Source organism: Aquila chrysaetos, chromosome 9 (assembly GCF_900496995.4).
Source record: "Aquila chrysaetos chrysaetos chromosome 9, bAquChr1.4, whole genome shotgun sequence".
NCBI lineage: Eukaryota > Metazoa > Chordata > Aves > Accipitriformes > Accipitridae > Aquila > Aquila chrysaetos.
In genome coordinates this window covers 20,408,264-20,428,654 of record NC_044012.1, presented here as the reverse complement: position 1 = coordinate 20,428,654, position 20,391 = coordinate 20,408,264, and the positions used below count along the sequence as shown (strand labels likewise).

Genomic DNA, 20,391 nt, shown 5'->3' with positions numbered 1-20,391 from the left:
CGGCCCCGCCCCCACAGGCGTCACCAGCCGATTGCGGAGAGCCGGAGCCGCCGCGCGACCTCGCTTCTCGCAGCAGCCGCAGGCGGGCTCGGCTCGTGGGCTCGAGCGGCCTCTGCTCAGGCGGCGGCGGGAACCTGCGCTCCCCTCAGCCGCCCGCCCGCCCGCCTCCCCTCAGCCGCAACGGCCCCGCTGGGTGCCCGGCCCCGCAGAAACCTCTGTAAATGTGGCGGACCCCCTGCCTTTCGGAGGGCCCCGGCTGCCGCGGCCCGTGCCGCAGCCGCGGCCCCGGCCTGGCCCGTGTGAGGCGTAGCGGACAGGTAGGGCGCCCAGCAGGTGCGGGCTGAGGCCTCTGGTCCCGGCTGACAGCACGCATTCAGGGAGGGAGGCGCGCTGCGGGAGGAACACCTATTGTCTCACGTTACTACATCTACAGCTGTGTGATCGTGACGATTTCTGAAAGTGAAGTAAGGGGCGTTTGCTGCAAAACTTATGCATAAAAACAGGTAGCCCGTGAGTGGCATGGTCAGAATGGTTTAAGGAAAAACAAAAATACTTAGCAGAGCTAGGAATTTTAGCCGTACACAGTCGAGGGACAGGGCATCTGATATAAAAGCTCATGGGCATAGCTGTACTTCAGGCAACACCTGACTAATGTGACAGCTAATTGGTACAGAGTATCATTGAGGTCAGGCATTTGGCAATCCTAAAAAAAAATCGTTAGGCCTTTATACATGTAACAAGAACAGGTAGACTTGTAATTACAGTCATTTAAAACCAGAAGGCATATAAGCCTTTGTGCTTCAGCAATACCAGTTAGTAGGAGTTACGTGCTCAGTTTTAAGTACGTGTTGTTTGGTGGGTGTCTGGTTGTCAAAGGGGAGGAGGAAGGGTATCCACAGAAGCAGAAACTAAATGGAGAAAAAAATAGTACTTGGTAGCAGTGTAATCACATCTCATGATCAGTCATGATTGTGCTTATGGGCAAGACAAGGTTTCCTTGGTTGCCTCACGTATCTACTACTGCTGTGGAAATATACTTTCTGAGCCAGGTGTTACCAATTCATGCTCAGGGTAAAGCTATTTCTGATAGGGTTACTTTGCAACAAGGGCACTACAGTTTCTGCTTCACAGTTTCCTACATCCCTCAGTGTGTCTACTAATTTCAGAAATATTCCTACCTTGAGTGGTGAATACACTAAGCATGAACAATATCACAAATGAAGACAGGGGAGTGAGAGGCAAGTAGAAGTAGAAAACTACTCATTGAATTGGTAACTCTTACTAGCTATACACACTGTAAGGTATAAAATTGAAGCTGTTCTTGCCTCATTGAATTCAGTATTCAACAACATTTATAACTCCTGCAGAAAGGTATGTTGAAAAGATTGTGCATGAAGTCAGAATCTGGTAAAACATATACATAGTCTATTGACAGAAGTTTAGAAAAATGATGGGGGTACCTTGGCTTTGACATGGAAGGAGGAGGATAACACATCTTTCTCCTGAAATAAGACAGAGGAAGAAAATGCAGCAAATCACTCAAAGAAGCTAAGGCTAAGTCTAAATCTAGACTTACCTTTTTCAAGGCAGCTACCACACCTTGTGTATTTACAATGAGTGGAAAGGTGTCAACATCCAACAAACCCAAAGGCCTGTCCCAAAGACAGGTGCTTAGTCACCATGCAAGCATTGACTTGAAATGACCTCCTGCTGAAACAAACTACAGGATGTGCAAGTATGACTGACTATAAAACTGATTGCGACATTGATCCTGGTGTAGGAATTAAATGTTACAAAATGCAGTGAAAGACCTTATGGAAGGGTAAAACAGTATTTAAAGAAAACTGATTTCAGTCACTCACAGTCATTCTCTCATACCCCTGTACTCAAAAGCCCCGAAAGGCACGTGTCCAAATAGTCAGGCCAGGATCACGTGTGCTATGACACAAAGTTCAAGGAATGGCAGCTGTCAAGTCCCCACTGCATCTCTTGGGTTCCCCTGGGTAGCATCAAAGCAGTTTTTAGACAGATTTTCTGTGCCTTTTAGGAGTGAGTTATTATGATGTGATTTTTTTTTTTGTCTCAGTCTTTTATTTCATCCTCTGTAAATTTTGGGCAAGCTCACTGCCTGTTGTCTTTGTTCCATCCTTTTGAAGTAACTGTCTGTCTTCCTGCTGAGCTAACAGAAAGAAGAATGGCCTGTATGGCTTACTGTAAACTTGCTGCCTTCTTCCTGTTACCTGAAGGCAGGTCTTCTGCAGATAAGGCATTTCTGCTGTAGGCCTCTCAGAGCACAGACCTTTTAGTCTTGAGGTAAACACTGCATTTGTCAGTGTTTACCAGTTTGATTGCTCTTATTTGTGTCCTTGATCATCACGTGTCATTTTTGTAACCATTGCTTTACTGATTCTACTCAAGATATCACACAGAGACATTTCCATACTCAATTCAAATCAGTTTTGATAGTTCTTTTACAAATCTGTGTGCTGTTCTGGCAACTGGGAATATCTTCATACTTCACTAAAAACCTTTCCGTCTTATTCTTGTCCAGGGAAGGTCAGCTAAGCACATAATTGCTATTCCTCCTGCTCTGCAAGCCCAGGCTCTTTAGATAACGGTCTTTCGGCTGATGAATCAAGTAGTGTATGTTAGTTATTTCTCTTATTGTCTCCTTTTGGGAGATCAGGACCATTCACATTCAAAAACAAAGTAAATTAAGCTCTTTGCCTTTGTAAGGTTGTTTAAATACGCACAGCAAATTTCTGTTTTCACATTGAGTGCCTGGTCCTATTGTCACTTACACCAAGAAACACGAGGAACCTTGACACACTGAAAAGTCCTTTAGCATTGCTTTACAGTTGATGATACCCTGCTATTAATTGAGTCAGTGTAACTATTTCTAAGTGCTGTTTTCTTAGAAGGGCAATCCAGCTCTTCCTCCACAAAGGATGACTTGACAGCAGGGCATTTGTAGATTAACTGCAATTCAGGAACATGACAATGTGTAGCAACACGAATTCTACTAGTCATCATCCAAGGCAAATTCAAGAAATAACAGAACCATCTACAAGTCTGAACTGCCAGTAAAATACCAGCAAGCTTATTATTATAAAAAGTACATGCTATATACTTCTTCCTTCACATGTTTTGTATCCAAAGCTGGCTAGAATTGAAAAAAGGAAGTTGTTACAGTTGAAACTACTGATAAAAGCAGTACTGCACCTTTTTCACTTATATATGAGGTGAAAAAAGTCATTATCCATATTCCAGAGGCCAGTTTGTTACCACTGTAGACAATTTTTTTAATGTGCATGATCAGTCTTCTAAGAAAATATTCTTTACTTCTTTTAAAAAAGCCCACCAGAAATAAACTATATTAAACACCAGAAACTACAATATCAGTAGCATTATCTTTGTTTAAGACTCCTTGAGGGCTTGCACTGGCAACTTGACAAAACCTGTGAATTGGATATGAGTTTGCACACTGGTTATTAAAAAGAAACAATCCTTTCCAGAAATCTAATATTTGCTTAAACATCTTTTATTTGATTTAACAGAATTCCCTGTTTGCTTCTGGTCCTTGCCATTTAAGTAGTGTTTGTATTGGCTCAAGTAAGCCCAAACACAATTGTGCTGAGCTAGACACACTAGTAGAAAAACAGCAAGTTTCAAAGAAAGATGTGAAGACACCCAAGTGTTGGCACAGATCTACACTGTGGGCAGAAGCCCATGTCAGCACTTTCCCCATTGCTAATGTGTTTCATTCAGGAATTTACCAAGTTCAGAATATGTTAACACAATCATAATCAGTCATATCTCTAAGAAATGTGCTATCTTAACTTTACCACCTCACAAGATTTTACCAGCCATCCTGATTTTGCATTTGAATTTGCACCAATACGAATTATCCCAGAGACCCAGAATCCAACCTTACTGAAAATTAGAATAGTGAAATATGGACACTTGCAGAAGCCTCTTAGACAAGAAAGAAGGTAAAAGATTTAATAAGGTGCTTATTATCATGTATACAAAAAATAACATTTGGGTGAATTTACTGTGATTTGCTTTCATCATCTTCCATGTTACTGAGTGTATAGACACCATCTGCTGCCCATTTCATTTTTTCCTGCAGACATCAGTATGACATCTCTTCTTGAATTCCCAAAAATTCTCTTTGTCTTTGGAAAATATTATAATACAGATCTGTCACATTTCCTTCCTTCCAACCCCCAAACATCACAGACCAGCCCAAGTATTCAGCTTTAAATAAGTTATGTTGATATGCACAATTTTGAACTTATGCCCAAGGCCAGGAAGGAATCAACTAGTGAAAAGCCAGGCCTACGCAGAAACCTCCATAAGCCTATGCATTGATAAAAACTAACATGTACAGAGGTATAAGGAATTTAGAAAGACTAGAGTGTTTTACTTTGCCACAAGGAGTCAGATTCTATAAAGTTCACATTCAGAACAGCACACTTGTTCAGTTTTAAGCTTCATTAGAGAATACAGATTTTTTTAGTGAAGCTGGCAATTTGTTTTCCCACTAATAATTCTTCTATCTGTACCACAAGGATTTCCAGTGCTCCTTGACACAACGGATTTACCATTCTAAGTTTTCCTACATCAGTAGGAATCCTGGCCATTGTTTAAACATAACCAATCAAACTAACATGACAATACCATGTTTAGTCCTGGTATTTTGAAAAACCAGGACTAAAATAAAATCATAGAACACCAATATGATCTTTCTTCACTTTCTAGAGATCAAGATAATTGTTTATTAATAAAAAAAAAAATCAGCCCTTAAAACTCAACTCAGGAGGCAAAAAGCAAGTTTAATCCCTTCCTTCTCAAGAATGGTTTGAGACCCAGTTGAAGTCAGTCATACCTGTACAGTGTATTTTGGTTTTAGTACAGTTGTGACTGACCTGTGATAATAATTACATGTTGCAGCTGACCTGAAATGTGGACGGTCATAAACATGTATTATTCTTGAAAGCTGAGTATGCATTGGAAGGAGGCGCTTTTTTTTTTTTTTAAATAGCAGCACTTGGTTGTATAATAATATTTCTTCAGAGTGAAACTTTAAATATGAAAGATTCCATAAATATACCAGACATTCAGTTCAATTTGCAGCCCAGTTTTGTTAAATTTAGCCAGGGGAGGGTTCCACTTCTGGACTGCCTGAAGAGGGTATTGATTTCTTACCTTTAGCAAAGAAAATTTTTTTTAAATCCACTGTTGGACAGGTTAGCAGACTTTTTAGAAAGTCACTGCACTTGTTAAACTCCAGCTATACGTGCATATAAGTGCAGTAGTATAGTCCCAGAACACAATCTGACATGCATTTGAACCAGGGTTGCAAAGATACTTTCCGTTCTCCCTGCTTCCTCAGCACTTCACATTCACTTCCATATTGTTCCCCATGCTGCTGCTCACTAGCGTTAGGACAGTAAACAAGACTTGAAATCAGTTCCTCAGTCTCTTTCAGGGTGAATTTGGTTACAGTGCAGAACAGGGCCAGAAAAAAGGGAAGAGGGCAATTGCATAGTGGAAGTACAGAAATGCAGGCTTACGTGAATATCAACCTAGAACATCAGAGCCTAGCCATTTGCCAAGGTAGGATAGCCACAATTAATAGATCCTGCCACTCATCTCTCCTATCTTCAAACTTTTAATCTGTATAATAGAGATCATATTACTCTTTTGGCTCACGTTTTGCTAAAGCAGATCAATTCGTCCTTGTAAACCATCCACATAATAGAGCTTCATAGTAAATTGTGAGGATCTAATGACTAACAAGCTAAATTCCTACTCAGTCAAAGAGAATTTTGTTAGAATCCAGGAGTCAGAAATTCTTAGCAAGTATTCTGGTACTTAAGATACTGGGAGTTTTACTTAAGATTTACTCAGAGTTGGTGTTCTGGGTTGGGCCACTAAATAATTTTGAAACTGAAGCTAGGAAAATATGGAATTAAAAAAGAGTAATAAAAGGCAGCACAGGAAGGGGGGATACAGAAAGGAGAGATACAATTCTGTGTAGGATGAATATATGAGGAAAAGAGTTGAAAATATAATCTATGTTGTGATGAAAACTGAGTAGGTTGAACCCTCAGGACAGCTTATGTCTTGCACAAGTTCCCATAAATTACAACAACTTCCCAGCATGTTGCGTGAGTGGTAGAACCTGACATTTTTTGCTGTGCAGAGAAACTATTTGTGCCCTCTGAGGTAGAAGGCTAACAAGGTGGTTTTGATCTGCAGGCAAGGTACTTCTCAGGTGAAAAGAAGATTTAGAGAAAAAGCAGAATTCAGCATACTGTTATTGTAAGGCTAACATGTCTTACAAGACTGTAAGAGTGGCTAGGGCACAGTGACATACTTGTCAAAGAAAGCAAAAGAAATCTTGTTTGTCATGTAGCATGAGTCAAACAGCAGCATTTCAGGATTCTAGCCCACATATAATGAAAAGGCAAGGAGACCACTCTTCTGTTTAATAAGCAATTTCATCCAGTGTCACACCTTGTTTGGTATCCCAGTTGGGCAGGGTATCGGGGAAGTTGCTGAGAAATACGGGGCTTAGGAAATTTGCTAGCTCAAAGTTACTTCTAAAAAGACACAACACTGCTACTACTAGATCCAACTGACTACTGACAAAAGTGAATCCATTTCAGGAAACACAAGTGTATCCAGAAGAACTGAAACTGATGTCAGTCATTTAGTAATTTATTGAGGGGAATGTTGGTCTTTATCTAGTCTCATTACAGTTTCACTCATTTGTTTTCAGTGCTAAATTGTTCAAACAGTGAAGAATGGAAGACCATCTGTCTCTGATCATATTTGTTGAGAGACTTCACTTCAGTCTTTAAGAAACAATCTGAGAGTTTCTCTTTAGTGGGTGCATTAAAAAATGAGCTGATATGAGTTTAACTGAGTTTAAGGGATAGATAAAGATATTTTTTTTTCTTCATTTTATAATTATGGCTCTTTGGATCTGAAATGTGTATGCAATACCACTAAAAGATGCATCTATAAAGCAAACAGTCATCTTAGATGTGGAGATGTAAGGTATGTGGACCACCCATTTATTTTCTATCCTTCAAATCCAGATGATCACATCAAAAACTATATATGAGTAGGAAAACTGATTACAGTTAAGAACCAAGTAAGACCAACCCAAATTTTACCTAAGTTTCTTAATTAACATTAAAAAACAAACAAAATGAACAACATTAACAAAATTAATTGTTCAGATCTGAGTTTTGACTGTCAGTGCATGTAAAAATAAATGCCTGATCTGCTGTTTGGCTGATAGCACTTTCCAAAGAAAGAGATAAATAGCCTATAAATGTATGTAAATTGTGCACAAATACTTACTATCCCACCCCTTGGGCATGTTAAGTTAAAAAGTACTGCTTGGTGATTCCTATAAGGGCATAGTTCCCTTCTAGGCTGAGGGACACAGGCAGTTGGGAATGGTTAATCATGGGAAGATGGTTTAATCAGCAGCATCGTGAGTAGCATTGTGTCAGGCTGTGTCAAACATGGCAGTGGAAAAATACAGGAAAATTAAGGTTGGAAGGGGCTTTTGAAGGTCATTATTCTAATCCTTTTGTTCAAATCATAGCTAGGATCAAACTTAGGACAGTTATTCTGATAGTTCTACTGGGCAAATAATACAAGGAGAATATAAAATGACAATTCAAATAAAATTCCACCAATTCATTTAACCCATTTCTGGGATTAACATTGAGTGGAGGGCATTTTGAACAGGGGGCAGTGAACTGATTTGTCATGTGATAAACTGCAAAATGATATTTTAAAGACATTTGTGCAGTTGTTAGAAAGGGAAAGCTTGCCAGAGACTGCCTGGATGTAGTACTTTGAGAAAATGGATTTAGTGGAACAACTTTTTTTTTTTCTTTTTTTTTTTTTTTTAATTAATATGCTATAAACAGCTTGAGATGCTTTAAATATTGCTAACATGCTACATTGCCAATATGTTACTAGAATAACACTCTTAATAGTTTCTTTGTGGTATGGTGAAAATCATTTGCTTATCAGTGTTTAGCAGCTGGAAGTGAAGCTGCTCAGATTACAAGCTGAAGAAGTGGTAGAAAATGAGTACTGCTATCATGTGACATAAAAACAAATTTTCTGCTGATAGCAAGAAATATATGAGCTTTCATGTGGCAGATAAATCGGTCTCATGATTTCTTGTTAAAGGATATATACCATTATGAGGCAATTTCAACTATTCTACTTGGACCTCACCCTAATGTAACCTGTGACAACAGTTTTGCTGTGTTTGTGGGCTGCAAAGATGCCTCGATTAGCTGGAGAAAACAATTCACTCAAAGCTTCTGTCACTCTGTTTTGTTGGATATTTCCTCATTTTGGCAAGCTGCTAGACCGTACTGATTTTTTCTGTTGTGCTTACAGAAGATGACTGTTCTCAAACAACATAGAAAGGCTAACAATTTTCAAAGTTTAAGTTCTGTTTAAATGTCTGGTTTTACATGCTTTAGAGTTGTCTTCTTGATGTCTGTATAACCTTGTATAGAAGATAGTATTACATGATTATAATAACCTAGCAAACCTCCTAAACTATAGATTCAGGCTAATATTGTTCAAAACCTGAATCAGAGAACTAGAAATTGGATAAAGTTTGTGACTGGATGTGTGATTTGTCATGAGGGGGACCCCTAATAATTTGATCAACTGATCCTCAGCAGCAGTGTCTAGCAAGAGCCCTAGCCATGTTTTCCCTACAATGTAGTCTGTTTTTCACTCGGTAACAGACCTCAAAATGTGCCGAAAACCAGCACTCTCTATCGGGATATATTGCACGTAGCAAACGTTTTGCTGTACCAACATGAAGTACATCCAGCTAATACAGAGGGGAATCAAGGCAGCAGAGCTATAGCAGTAGTTTCAGTAATACTGTGGTAGAATACCACGCAACTTGGTTAATGTGTAGCAACTCAAAAGACAGGAAAACAGCAATCATGAAAAAAGTAGTCACACATTTGCTGTGTAGGGAAAGAATAGATACTAAAGAAGTACCATTCAATACCATTGAGGCCTAAATGCTTCCCACGCAGATAGACGTAACAAGACACAAAGCTACCAAGAAAAAATAACATACACAATTAAAACTGCTTTTCATACAATACCAAATAATGGCATATTTAAATGATACTTGACTTTGAAAGATTTAAGCACAGAATAGGACACACAGCAGAGAGAGATACAAAGCTCTACCAGACAGAGGACAACCTATGGTTTAAGGATTACAAGGTAGTTGCATCACATGAGGATTTCTATGATTGTGGAGTATCTGGAGTAATTGAAGGAAGAATGACACAGTGACCTTTGGAACAAAGTCTTCTAAATGCTAGAGCACAGACTGGCATTGAGAAAAAAAAAGCTAATTATTATTTTTGTGGTTTGAATATAAACTAAACTAATCCCCAATTTTCAAAAAAATAAGGACATTTTTGACAGCAGTTTAAGTATAGACAGCCAAGCTATCCTCCTTTTTACACTGTAGCAGGGTGAAAGAGACAGACTTGAGATGAGGGATCTTAGACCTCCATGTAACTTGGTTTCTTTCATTCTCCCTCTGCAGCACACTGCAGTTTAATTGAACTCAAACTTCAGGACTAGTCTGTTCCTCTGTCTCAAAGAGAATATAAAAGAAATGAATGAAGAGAGAAGGCAACAGGGATGATGAAAAGTGTAGAATGGTTTCTATATAGGGATTGATCATGTATGTAAGAACTCTTCAGTCTGGAAATAAGAAATGACTGACAGGTGTAGGGTTTAGTTAAATAAGGACTATGGAAAGGAAGAACAGGGATCAACTATTCACTGTTTCTTCCAACACATGAACTGTGGGGAGCCAGATGAAGCTAACAGGAGACCGTCAAACAAAAGGAGGTGATTTGTCACACAGCATGTATCAAAGCTGCGGTGCTAAAAGTTTACATGTGTTCAAGGATAGACTTAGGAACTCTACAGAGTAAATGCCCACAAAGCTTTATGAAACACAGAGAAACCATACCTGGCTCAGGAAACTCCTCAGCTGTAATTGGCTAAATGCTGGAGAATATGTGGGGCAAGTATAGTCACACGTGGCTTGTTGTTGTGTTTTTCTCTAGGCACCTGCTTTTGGCTGCCATCAGAGACAAGATACTGGGCTAAAAGGACTTTTTGGTCTGACTCAACACTAGAACATAAGATATAAAAGTGCCTAAACCCAGATCATGTTATTAGGCTCAAGAGTCAAACGTAAGAATAATATGAGATCAGATGACTTAAGAGTCTGTTAACCTTACATTCTATTAAAATCCATAAATAATTAGATTTTTAACTAAGAAAATGGTGCTAGCACTTTCTGCCAGTGAAAACACTTACTTCATTTAGTGGAGAAGTTACTATTCATAGCCATTTCTAATATTAAATAAAAACTCTACAGAAGCAATAGATCACATTACAGAATGATAGAAAATTACGTGTGCCTGAAGATTGCGTATCTTACAGTTTTTCCATACAATATATTATATGTGTGTTTAGTAAATAGCTGTTACTGTAGCTGTGTGTGGCATCTCAGAATCAATCCTGACTACTTTTTATTTCAGGTTAAGAATGCTTGGACAAGATCATTCTGAAGAGCAGCATGGTACAACGTGCTAGCTTCTCTAGCTATGCAGAACAACATACCAGGTATGCTAATTACTAAGTGACTGAGGGCATAAGTGTTCCTCTACAAGCTTCTTCAGCTAACACACCTACGGTGGCTGCCACAGAGCAGGAGAAAATCCTTGTATTCCTCATAAAATTAGTACAATCTTTCTACTTTCAGCACAGTTGACCAGCATCCTGGTGTAAGGCCACAAAACCAAGGCTTCATGTCACACTAGGGCCTGAGCTAGTGGCTCAATGCTTGTGTATTAAAGGAATTAAATAAGACTTGGAAGCTGCTCAAATCTGCTAAGCAGGGTTGTTTCACAACATGAGAGATTGCAATTTGATCTGCTTTTCAAAGAAACTACAAGAACACACTAATGGAAACTACGCTGACGGAACAATTGTTAATATCATTGCCAAACTTTCCAAACTTTATTACTTCAGAGGCATAGAAGATTAAATCTGATTCCGTTATTTTTGTTGTGGAGGGAGCTGCCCTTATTGTATTAGTTACAGCAGAATGTAACATTTGAAATGGACATATATCTAAACAGAACTAAGAAAGCTAGAAATATGAGTATTTAGAAAATAACAGGATCTGCAAGACAGAAAAGACATTGTGATTTTTATCTATAAAGTTATCAATAAACCAGAAACAATACTGAAATTTAAGTCACGATCATCTAACCTTCTTACGCAAAACAATCAATTCTATGGGTCTCAGCCTTGAAAGCCATGCACCATGTGCAGAGAAAGGCTACACCTCCAAGGCCTGCAGTCTTAGCCAAAAAAACAATATGGATGATTTCCCAGTGCCACCCTGTGCTGAAAATAGATAACTACATGGACAGATCCTTTTATGTAAGAGTATGCTATAGGAAATAGTGTATGCCTGGTTTACATGCAAAAAACCAGCTATCATCTGTTGCTGCAGCACATGCACAGCAAAGTATGGCTTTGCTTTTTTAATCACGGGTCCTTCACTAAGAGATGCACTGCTAAAGACTTTCTTTCATTACACTGCTAAATAACAAAAAGAGACATTGATCCTATAGTAGTATAATATTTACATGCAATCCCAGCAAACGAGGTAGGAAAGGCAGTAGGTTTAGCTAAACAATAAAAAAAAATCTAGTAACATTTGGCAGCAAATCATCCAAGCAGTATTTGTCATCAGTAATTTATTACTCAAAAGGAAGAGTATGTAAACAATCTATTTGATTTACCCAGTAGCAATTGTGGTGCCAGATATGCTTGTGTAGATAAGGATTTTGGCTAGCAACTGTTTGTGTACATACAAATAGTAGCTTAGTGATAGCTGCTTTAGAACAGGCCAAAGTCTCACCTTAAATTGTAACAAATCTATACATTTACTGTTTGAAAGCTTGTGCTGTGAATAACAGGAAATTAAAACTGTATACATTCATAATAATGTTGAGAAAATATATTTATAAGTTTTCCATAATATCTGCATAATTGTTATTCGTATTTGTGCTGATAGTCAGAATGATAAAATATAGTTCTACACTATCTTAATTAGCACTTCTACTCTCATGAACCTGGCATGTCTGTCCAAGGAAAGTATTTCACCATATACTTGAGTAGTTTCACAACTGCTGGAAATGTGTTCTGATTGTCTGTGATCATTCTGTTAGGGTAAGAAAGGTACCAATATGTAAGTGAGTATTGATGCATGTACAACAGGTGCCTTGTAAGCACTCCTCAGTTTTCCCTGAACATAACAAACAGGAAATCTTTTCTCTGGTCAGTCATATATAACTATCGTTATTTGCTACTGAGCTGGCTAAGGGATATAATTTTGTAATGTTATTAGAAGACTGATTAACAACAATGCGCATGGCACAGAATATTTCAAACTTTCTATTTATAGTGCAAGGTACACATCTTTTATTATATTCTGGAACTGATCCCCGGGTAGCTCTTCACTAAGTTATTTTCTCTGGTGGTAAAGAAGCACTGAGAGTGTTCTTTTTTGTACTTGCTACCTCATGGGCTGCTGTCACAGTGTTTGCAAGAGCTTAAAAATGTCTGGTACGTGTCTCTTCCTACACTGCACTTTCCTTTGCAGTAGTTGCAGAGAAGAGACATTATTAGCTGCTGCACACCACCATGAGATCCCATTTTTATAGGAGACCCTCCCATCATCAAGAAAGCAACATTAGATCAACTATGAACTAGCGCGTAATTCTCTGATCAAGGCAAAGTGTTCCACTTTCACACTGTCGTTAATAGTACCATTGAATTGAGTTTGTTGTAAGACAGCTATACCAATCCTGCAAATACTACCTTGTTTCAATGGCTGAAGAACTAAGGGGTTTAGACTAGTAATTTCCTCCCTGCAGCATTAGCAGGCAAACAAGGTTACTAACGTCAGTTTCCAGCATCTCAGCAGATACACAGTACTTGGTGATCATTCTTCTACAATCACTTACTAGAAAAACATCCAGGGGATCCTTCTGCAGACAAAAATTAGAGAGGATTTAGAAAGTATTTTTGGTGCAGCTATTCATACAAGTTACGTGATACAGATTTCCCGTGCATCAGCTACTCTGTAAATTGTTAGAGGCATGCTCTTACTGCATGGAGGGGTGGATGCACTTTGAGCAGAGGCTGTTAGCCCAAAGACTTTCAGCATCTGGAAGTGAAATTCTGATTCTCAGAATAAATATGCAAAAGCTGGAAATATCAATTATAATTTACATTTAGTGGTCCAAACAGAGCTGTCTGAAAATGCTCAGTGGTAGTGTAAATTACAGACCATCCACCAGAGGGAAGCTCATGCACGCATACAAAGAAAAATAAATAATTTGCAGGATGAATTAAACACACCCCTAATATTTAAGCCAAAGCAAATTCTATTCAAAATGTTTCTTAGCAGTAGCATAGACCTTGATCTTGGAAAGTTTTCAGAAATTATTTGCCAATTTAAGCGTAACAGACTTAACAGAAAGGTTCCCGTGTTAATGACTGAATTGTTGCACTACATATAATATGCATGCATACAAAAAACTTCACAGATTTTCCTTTTTTTTTTTTTTAAACACAGAAATGCAGCCTAATTTCACTGCTGTTAATAAAATTAGACCAGAGCTTACGTGGTGAGAAGTCCAACTGCATATTCATACATTAAAAGCTCTACCCACATTTGGTCACTAGAATGAGTAAGATACTGAGTTGTTTAGCCACTGTTGTGTTTAGCATGTTATTGAACCTACTACACTGCTCCCCTTGTTAATGGAAATATTTGTTAAGTTTCCCATAAAGTTTGTATACTACTAGTGTAAATTTGACAAATAACAGTCAGACACTTTTAGAGAATATTAAAGACAGCTTACATTTTGAAGTTTTCATAGTGATCCAACGGTCACATAGAGCTCTTCAGAAACATGCTCCTTAGCTAATGTTAACTCTAGTATCTGTGATATTAAATCTAATAGCCTGTCTTCAGAGTCTTACTCAAGGAAGTCTTAGCATTTCAACACCTGTCTGGGACCTTTTTTGAAACAGAAGTCCCAGGCTGTTGCTGCAATTCTGAGATTCATTTGTTTTCTTGTTTAAATGAAAGATACAGCCAGAGGCAGAGGCCATCTGGCAAGCAAACTTGCACTGAAGTGGAGAAACATGTTTCTGAAAAATGTAAGGACAGATGCTTCTGAAGTTCAACCAGATCCATACACGACTGGATTACGACTACACTAATACTGATACCAATATTTGTACAGACAACTGCTCTTTGCCACCAAAAGTGAAGTTTTAAAGAGGAAAATCTTACAGAGGTGTCACCCAATGCTACAGGAACATACAGGTTCTTTTGGGGATTCTTGGTAGAATGAGGACAGGACACAGGGTTGTAGTTACAGTTAGAGCTTTATTATGACAAAATTTTTAATTATCAGCATAGCTTATTGTTATCTACAATTTCTAGCAGTTAGCATAGCTTATTGTTACACAGAATTTTTAGCAATTATCATAGCTTTCAGTTAAGCAGAATTTCTAGTAATCAATATAGCTTTCTTACTCTCTCAAGTCTTTAGTTACCTAGGCTTTTAGTCACCTGGGCCCTTTGCAGATCAGGTCCAATTCTTAATAATCAGCATGTGATACAATAATCATAATCTAGATTCAGACTTTACCTAAAAGAACCTGCCTGTCCCTGTAGCATCAGGTGACAAGAGGATTATTTTTTTTTTTTCAATAAAAATCTGCAACTTAGTTCAATCTAGATATGCCACTGGCAATAAATTAATAAAGAGCCCTTCCAAAGTTACTTCTGGAGAAATAATGATGTGTATAAAGGTGATTTCATTAGAAGAAGAGCCATAGCCCAGCACTTCCTTTCATTAGTTAATTTTCACAAGTAGTTTTCAGAAATTCCCTTTAGAATACAAACAACTGGTTTGGGTTTTTCCCCTACCCAATCTGTATTAAATGTCATTAAAAACAAAAGGAACTGGAATCATGTATCAGATTAAATGCAAATTAAAATCTTTATTACACAAATAGTGTTTTGAAGATATACTCAACTTCAGTGGAGTTATTCTGGATTTGCTTTTGATCTCATTATACTCTTATGAGATCAAAATCAGCTCAGCTGATTTGGGGGGGGGTGGTGTTGCAATCCTTTTTCGATGGTCAGAGATACTTTTCAACTTAATATTATGCACTACGTTTGCCAGGTTTGTAAAATTCTACCTCAACACTTAGGGAAATAATCTGTATCACAGTCTTAAATTTAAGAGAGAGCGCTATGCCTAACTCCATTTTTCTGTGCATCTTTTTTATGGAAAATACCCTTCCAGTTTCACTTCTGTGACTCTTGAACATTTCTGTTGGTGCTGCTGTTTTAGTTCCTCCTTTAACTTTTTAGAAATGAACTTCAAAAGAAGATGTTTTGACATCAGGGTCGCAAAATATTTTCATATTCTTTGGCCAGACACTGAAGAACTTAGGATTCACACAGGATTGGAATACTGCACTGACTACCAAGTTTCCTAGGAGATAAAGTCATAGCCCATTGTTGGCACAGCAGGAAGACAACATAATAATGTATTTTCTTTCTGACGTGGAGCATTTCCTCCTATAACCCTATATCCAGACTATTCACATGGTTAGTGTTTGGCTAAAGGACTGAAATTTCCCAAAGCATTAGAAATACAACTCCCACCCACTGTACCAGTACAGTCTCAGTGTAGGACAAATGTTGATTTCCTTTATGCCAGCATATTTCTAAAGCATGATCAACTGTCTTCTGCTGAATTAAAAAAGATGACATTAAGGCAGTAAGCACAATTTTTTATGCTTTGGAATGGAATTTCATGTCAAACATATAGTGCACATTTGTGGTTTATCTGCTACCCCTCTTTTTTTGGCTTTTATAAAATGAAATGTTGAGTTATTCATACAAACAAGAGTAGAATAGCATAAAGAGGGTTTCTTTCTCCTCATAGCTGTTGATTAGATCAGTAACTCTAAGAAAGTAGCAAGCTTCTTTAAATAGGGACACTTTTGAAAGACCACCGACATGCTTTAAAATCTGCTGAAGTATGGTGGGTGTATAACTAAAAGCAAAATCAGGTGTTGCACTGGGGCTTTTGGGGTTTTTTTTTTTTGCTTTGTATGCGAAAATGCACACTGTCTTCCTAAACAACAGGAGCTGTTATATGTGGTCAGACGTTTGTAAGAGTGAGCATTAGGATGTGAGCTCATAAGCCACATTAGTCTACAGAGTGTCAGTTGGAGAACTTTCTCTTGAGTAGTTCACTAACACCTTCAGAATAAAAGCAGAGCGCAAAGCACTGAGGATATTGGCAACCAAGAAGAACTGAAGAATTTCCAGAATGAGTCAAGCTGAGGAAAGCAGTATCCACTCAACATGGAATATTGTGAGGTCAGTAGTCTGCATAATACTGAGCTTGTCATTTATTATTGGGACCCCTGGAAATTGCATCGTCATCTGGACTGTTTGTACAAAAACGAAGCAAGTATCTCCTTCAGTCCTGCTGATCTTGAACCTGGCCATTGCAGATGTCCTTGTACTGATTACTTTACCAATCTGGATTTATTCCTTTGCTGACTCATGGGTTTTTGGAGTCATCTTCTGCAAAATACTGGTTTTCGTTATTTACTGCAGCATGTATGCTAGTATATTTCTAATTACAGCACTGAGCTTGGAGCGGTTAATGGCTGTGTTTTACCCTTTCACAATTCAAAGATACAAAACGAAAGAAAAGATTTCTTTAATTGTGTTCCTCATTTGGTTCCTGTCTATTACTTTCGGCATTTCTGTCATTCCATTTCAAGAGACAGAAGAAATGAATGGTAGACTACTATGCACATGTCGCAGCTACTCTTCTAATAGACAGAAAGTGTCATATCTTCTGCTGGAGACTCTTGCAGGTTTTGTAATCCCTTTTTTAATTATTTGCACTTGTTACATGTGTGTTGCAAGAAGAATAAGCAGAATGACTTACCAATCTAAGCGGCGATCAGAACGGCTCATTGCCAGCATTGTGGTGGTATTCATTTTATGCTGGTTCCCTCATCATCTCTTTAACATCCTAGATATTATTTCAATTCAGATAGAACTCTCTAACGAGGAGTTGTCTTTGGCACTGGATGAAATTGTAGGCAAAGGAGTATACGTCTCTGGAGCACTTGTATTCATCAGTAGCTGCATTAATCCTCTACTTTACGCTTTTGCTGCACGAAGATTTCGGAATCACCTGAGATTTGCCAAGATATCAAAGCTGTTTGAACAGATGAGTCAGACTGTAACAGAGGAAGACAAGAAGAAAAGTTTGGTTGTAACCAAACAAGAAGATACTTTAGTAAGCACAGAAAATCTCTAACAGGGAATATAGAATTAGTGAATAATGTGATTCTGTGTCATTCCTTCAGTAGTCCTTTCTCCTCATACTCTCAGTTTTGTTTGCTAAGCAGTCCAGGTAAAGCTAGAGACAGGTAAAATTTACTAGGGTTTGTTTTGTGTGTTATAAAAGAATTGGCATTGACAACTTAGTTCAGTTCCTAAGTTAGTATCCACATCATGAAATTAGCACTATTTCACTGGTGCTGAGAACCTCAGCAAGGTGGCTAGAAGCTCAAAGTGTAAGGAGTACGCTTTTTACTTTCCATTGAAATTATTTATGATTTCTAGAAAGTCTGTGTGCAGAAAACAGAAGACTGTATGTGGAAAACAGAAGCCTTGAAAGTTTAAAACTAAGTTTTCCCTCAGAAACAATTGTTAGATGCTCAAAAAGCCTTATATAATCTAAAATTTTAAGAGAGCATACTTGATATGGGTAAGAATGGTTTTGAAGTATATTAACAACACACAAAACTTGTTTGGGTAGATGGAAAATATAAAGCTGTTTTTATTCATTGCTTTATTTAGGTTTGCAAGTGATAAGGGTTGTTTACACAGTCAAGCTCATTTACTGAATTATCTTGTGTTAATAGGTTTTAACAAATAAAATGTGGAGTGTTACATGCCTCTTTAGAAAAAACCAGGAGGTATGAGAATTCTGTGTTGTATGGCAAACATAGTTATAGACTTCATGCTATATTTGATGTCAAATACATCGTATACTTCAGTGGCAATTAAACTATTGATATATTAAATATACATACTATGAGTATCCTCAAAAAGTTTGATCCAGTTAAGCTTCCAAGATGTCTATTAAATTATGGAGGAATTGAATAAAAGCATTATTTTTTCTTGTCTTGTAGAATAAAGTGGACTTTGCCATAAGAAACCAATAAATTTAGTGTTTGCAAGGACCTTATTGTAGTTTTGTGAATGTGTGCAAACTGACTGTGGAAAAACTGCATGGCATGAAGTGTTTGCTTTTGAAGTTTTTTTTGTTTCAATTGTGCCTAAAATTTTTTTATGCTTACTCTTCCTTATTGTAAAGTCAATAATTTGTAGTAAGACCAAGATAACTACTGATTACTAAGAAACATATTGTAATTTCCTGTACATTGTTCTGAACAGCTGCTAAATAGCTATGTCACTCATCTTTACCAAGAAATTACAAATACTAACTAGAACTTAATTTTCAAAATCTGATTATGTAACAACCAAGGATATTTGAGTTGTATTAATTTAGCTTGTAAACGGAAATAAACATGGGGAAGTAAAATCCTTATGTGTTAATGGAAGAATATTTCTCTAAACTTTGCATATGTGCTTGTTATTCCTGCTTGTTATGAAAAAGTCATTTTTACTTCTCAATAGGAGAAAAGTCCACACCACAGAGGACTTTCCATCAATAGGACTCCTTCACCAAAATTAAAGTAAATAAATTTTTAGCAAGACCTTGTTTGCAGCAAAGAGTAAGCAGCAGATGAAATCACTTAGACTTTACCCCATCCACCTACCACTCTTTTTTTACCTCACTAATGGCTCTTTAATTGCTATTAGTATAGTCAATATAGCAATGTGGCATTATCTCACAATAAAAGCAGCAACTTTAGTTATATACTGCATAAAAAAGTGAAGCTGTATTGCCCAATATGTTCTTGAGCAAGGAGTCACTCACTATTCAACACCACCACAGAACAGATGAGGAGATAGTAAGCACGAGTACTGCAACTGAACTAGAGTTCTAGGCCACAAGGAGCCAAGCATTTCACAATTTACAGGTTGGGAAAAGACCCAGACAAACTTTAGTACAAGCTACACAACCGGAATTATCCTTTCTATCAGTCTGTGCCCTATACCTAGCTATAATCAATCTTCTTATTAGGAATTGGGTTAAACCCCTAACCATCTCTGTGTGTGTATTGTCTATCTCATGAATGAGGCAGTCTTTTTTTGTTCCATTTGCTGTTCAACAAGCCTTATGGGAGCACTGACTGCTTGTTAAGTGCCTTATGCTCAGCTATGCCTAACCCAGGACAGACTATAAAGCAATCAGTGGCCAGATATATAGTCTGTGCAATACTGCCTACTGCAGTGGTGTTTGGGTTTTGTTTGGTTGTTTTTTTAAATCAATGGGTAAGGAATAGTGAGTCAGACCTTTTTTCTTTTCTTTTTATCCTGTCACTCACAGACAAGTGAACTTTGCTGCTCAGGCTGCATTCTGCCCAGCATCCAGGAGTCTTAAAAAGGGAACTAGTAAGATTCACAGATCAGTAAATGCATTCTAGAGAAGAATGGAATTATTCATTAAGGCAGTTTTGAATTGAAAGCTGTTACTCTGAGGATTCAGAATCATTTACTACCAGCTGCTGCTTTTCCACTGAAATTACAGTCTTAGTATAGAGACCTAAACTAAGTTAACTAAACAATGAGAATGTTTCTTATGGTCAACAGATCGAAAAGCAGCACATAAGTTATATTCTACTTGTGTGCTTTGACAGTAGATAGCATGAATTTTCTGCCTCAATATTCAGTTCTCACATTTTCTCCACTGCTTTTTACTCAACTGCAGTACTGAAGTACTTGTAAAACATGCAGTCCATCAAGGAGCTAGAACCGTCCTCTTATGTTCATATTAATGGCCTTGGACAGCTGCCTCCAGTAGTCAGTCATCTTTAAGAACTATGTTTCTTTTGAAGGCTGTTTGAGGAGTGGTAGAAGATGCTAAAACAGCAACCTTAACTAATTTCACTTTTCTACAGAGCAAGTAGAGTTAATTCTTGCAAACATTGGTATGCACAGATAAAATCCCA

General features: G+C 37.8%; 1 protein-coding gene and 1 long non-coding RNA gene across 2 annotated transcripts in view; both read left to right on the top strand.

Moving 5' to 3' along the window:
* Positions 1–132: 132 nt before the first annotated feature.
* LOC115346601 overlaps positions 133–20,391 on the top strand; it is a 43,059-nt gene continuing 22,800 nt past the window's right edge. The window contains exons 1-2 of the long non-coding RNA XR_003925177.1: positions 133–317; positions 10,647–10,731. This is a non-coding gene — a long non-coding RNA (uncharacterized LOC115346601). The remainder of the gene's footprint in view (positions 318–10,646; positions 10,732–20,391) is intronic.
* LOC115346600 (leukotriene B4 receptor 1-like) lies at positions 16,079–18,857 on the top strand. Its single transcript, XM_030026758.2, has one exon. The coding sequence runs from the start codon at positions 16,554–16,556 to the stop codon at positions 17,562–17,564; it is 1,011 nt and encodes a 336-aa protein (XP_029882618.1). The 5' UTR covers positions 16,079–16,553; the 3' UTR covers positions 17,565–18,857.

Coding starts and splice junctions, on each gene's coding strand:
- LOC115346600 (XM_030026758.2), top strand. CDS start 16,554: ATGAGTCAAGCTGAGGAAAGCAGTATCCACTCAACATGGAATATTGTG.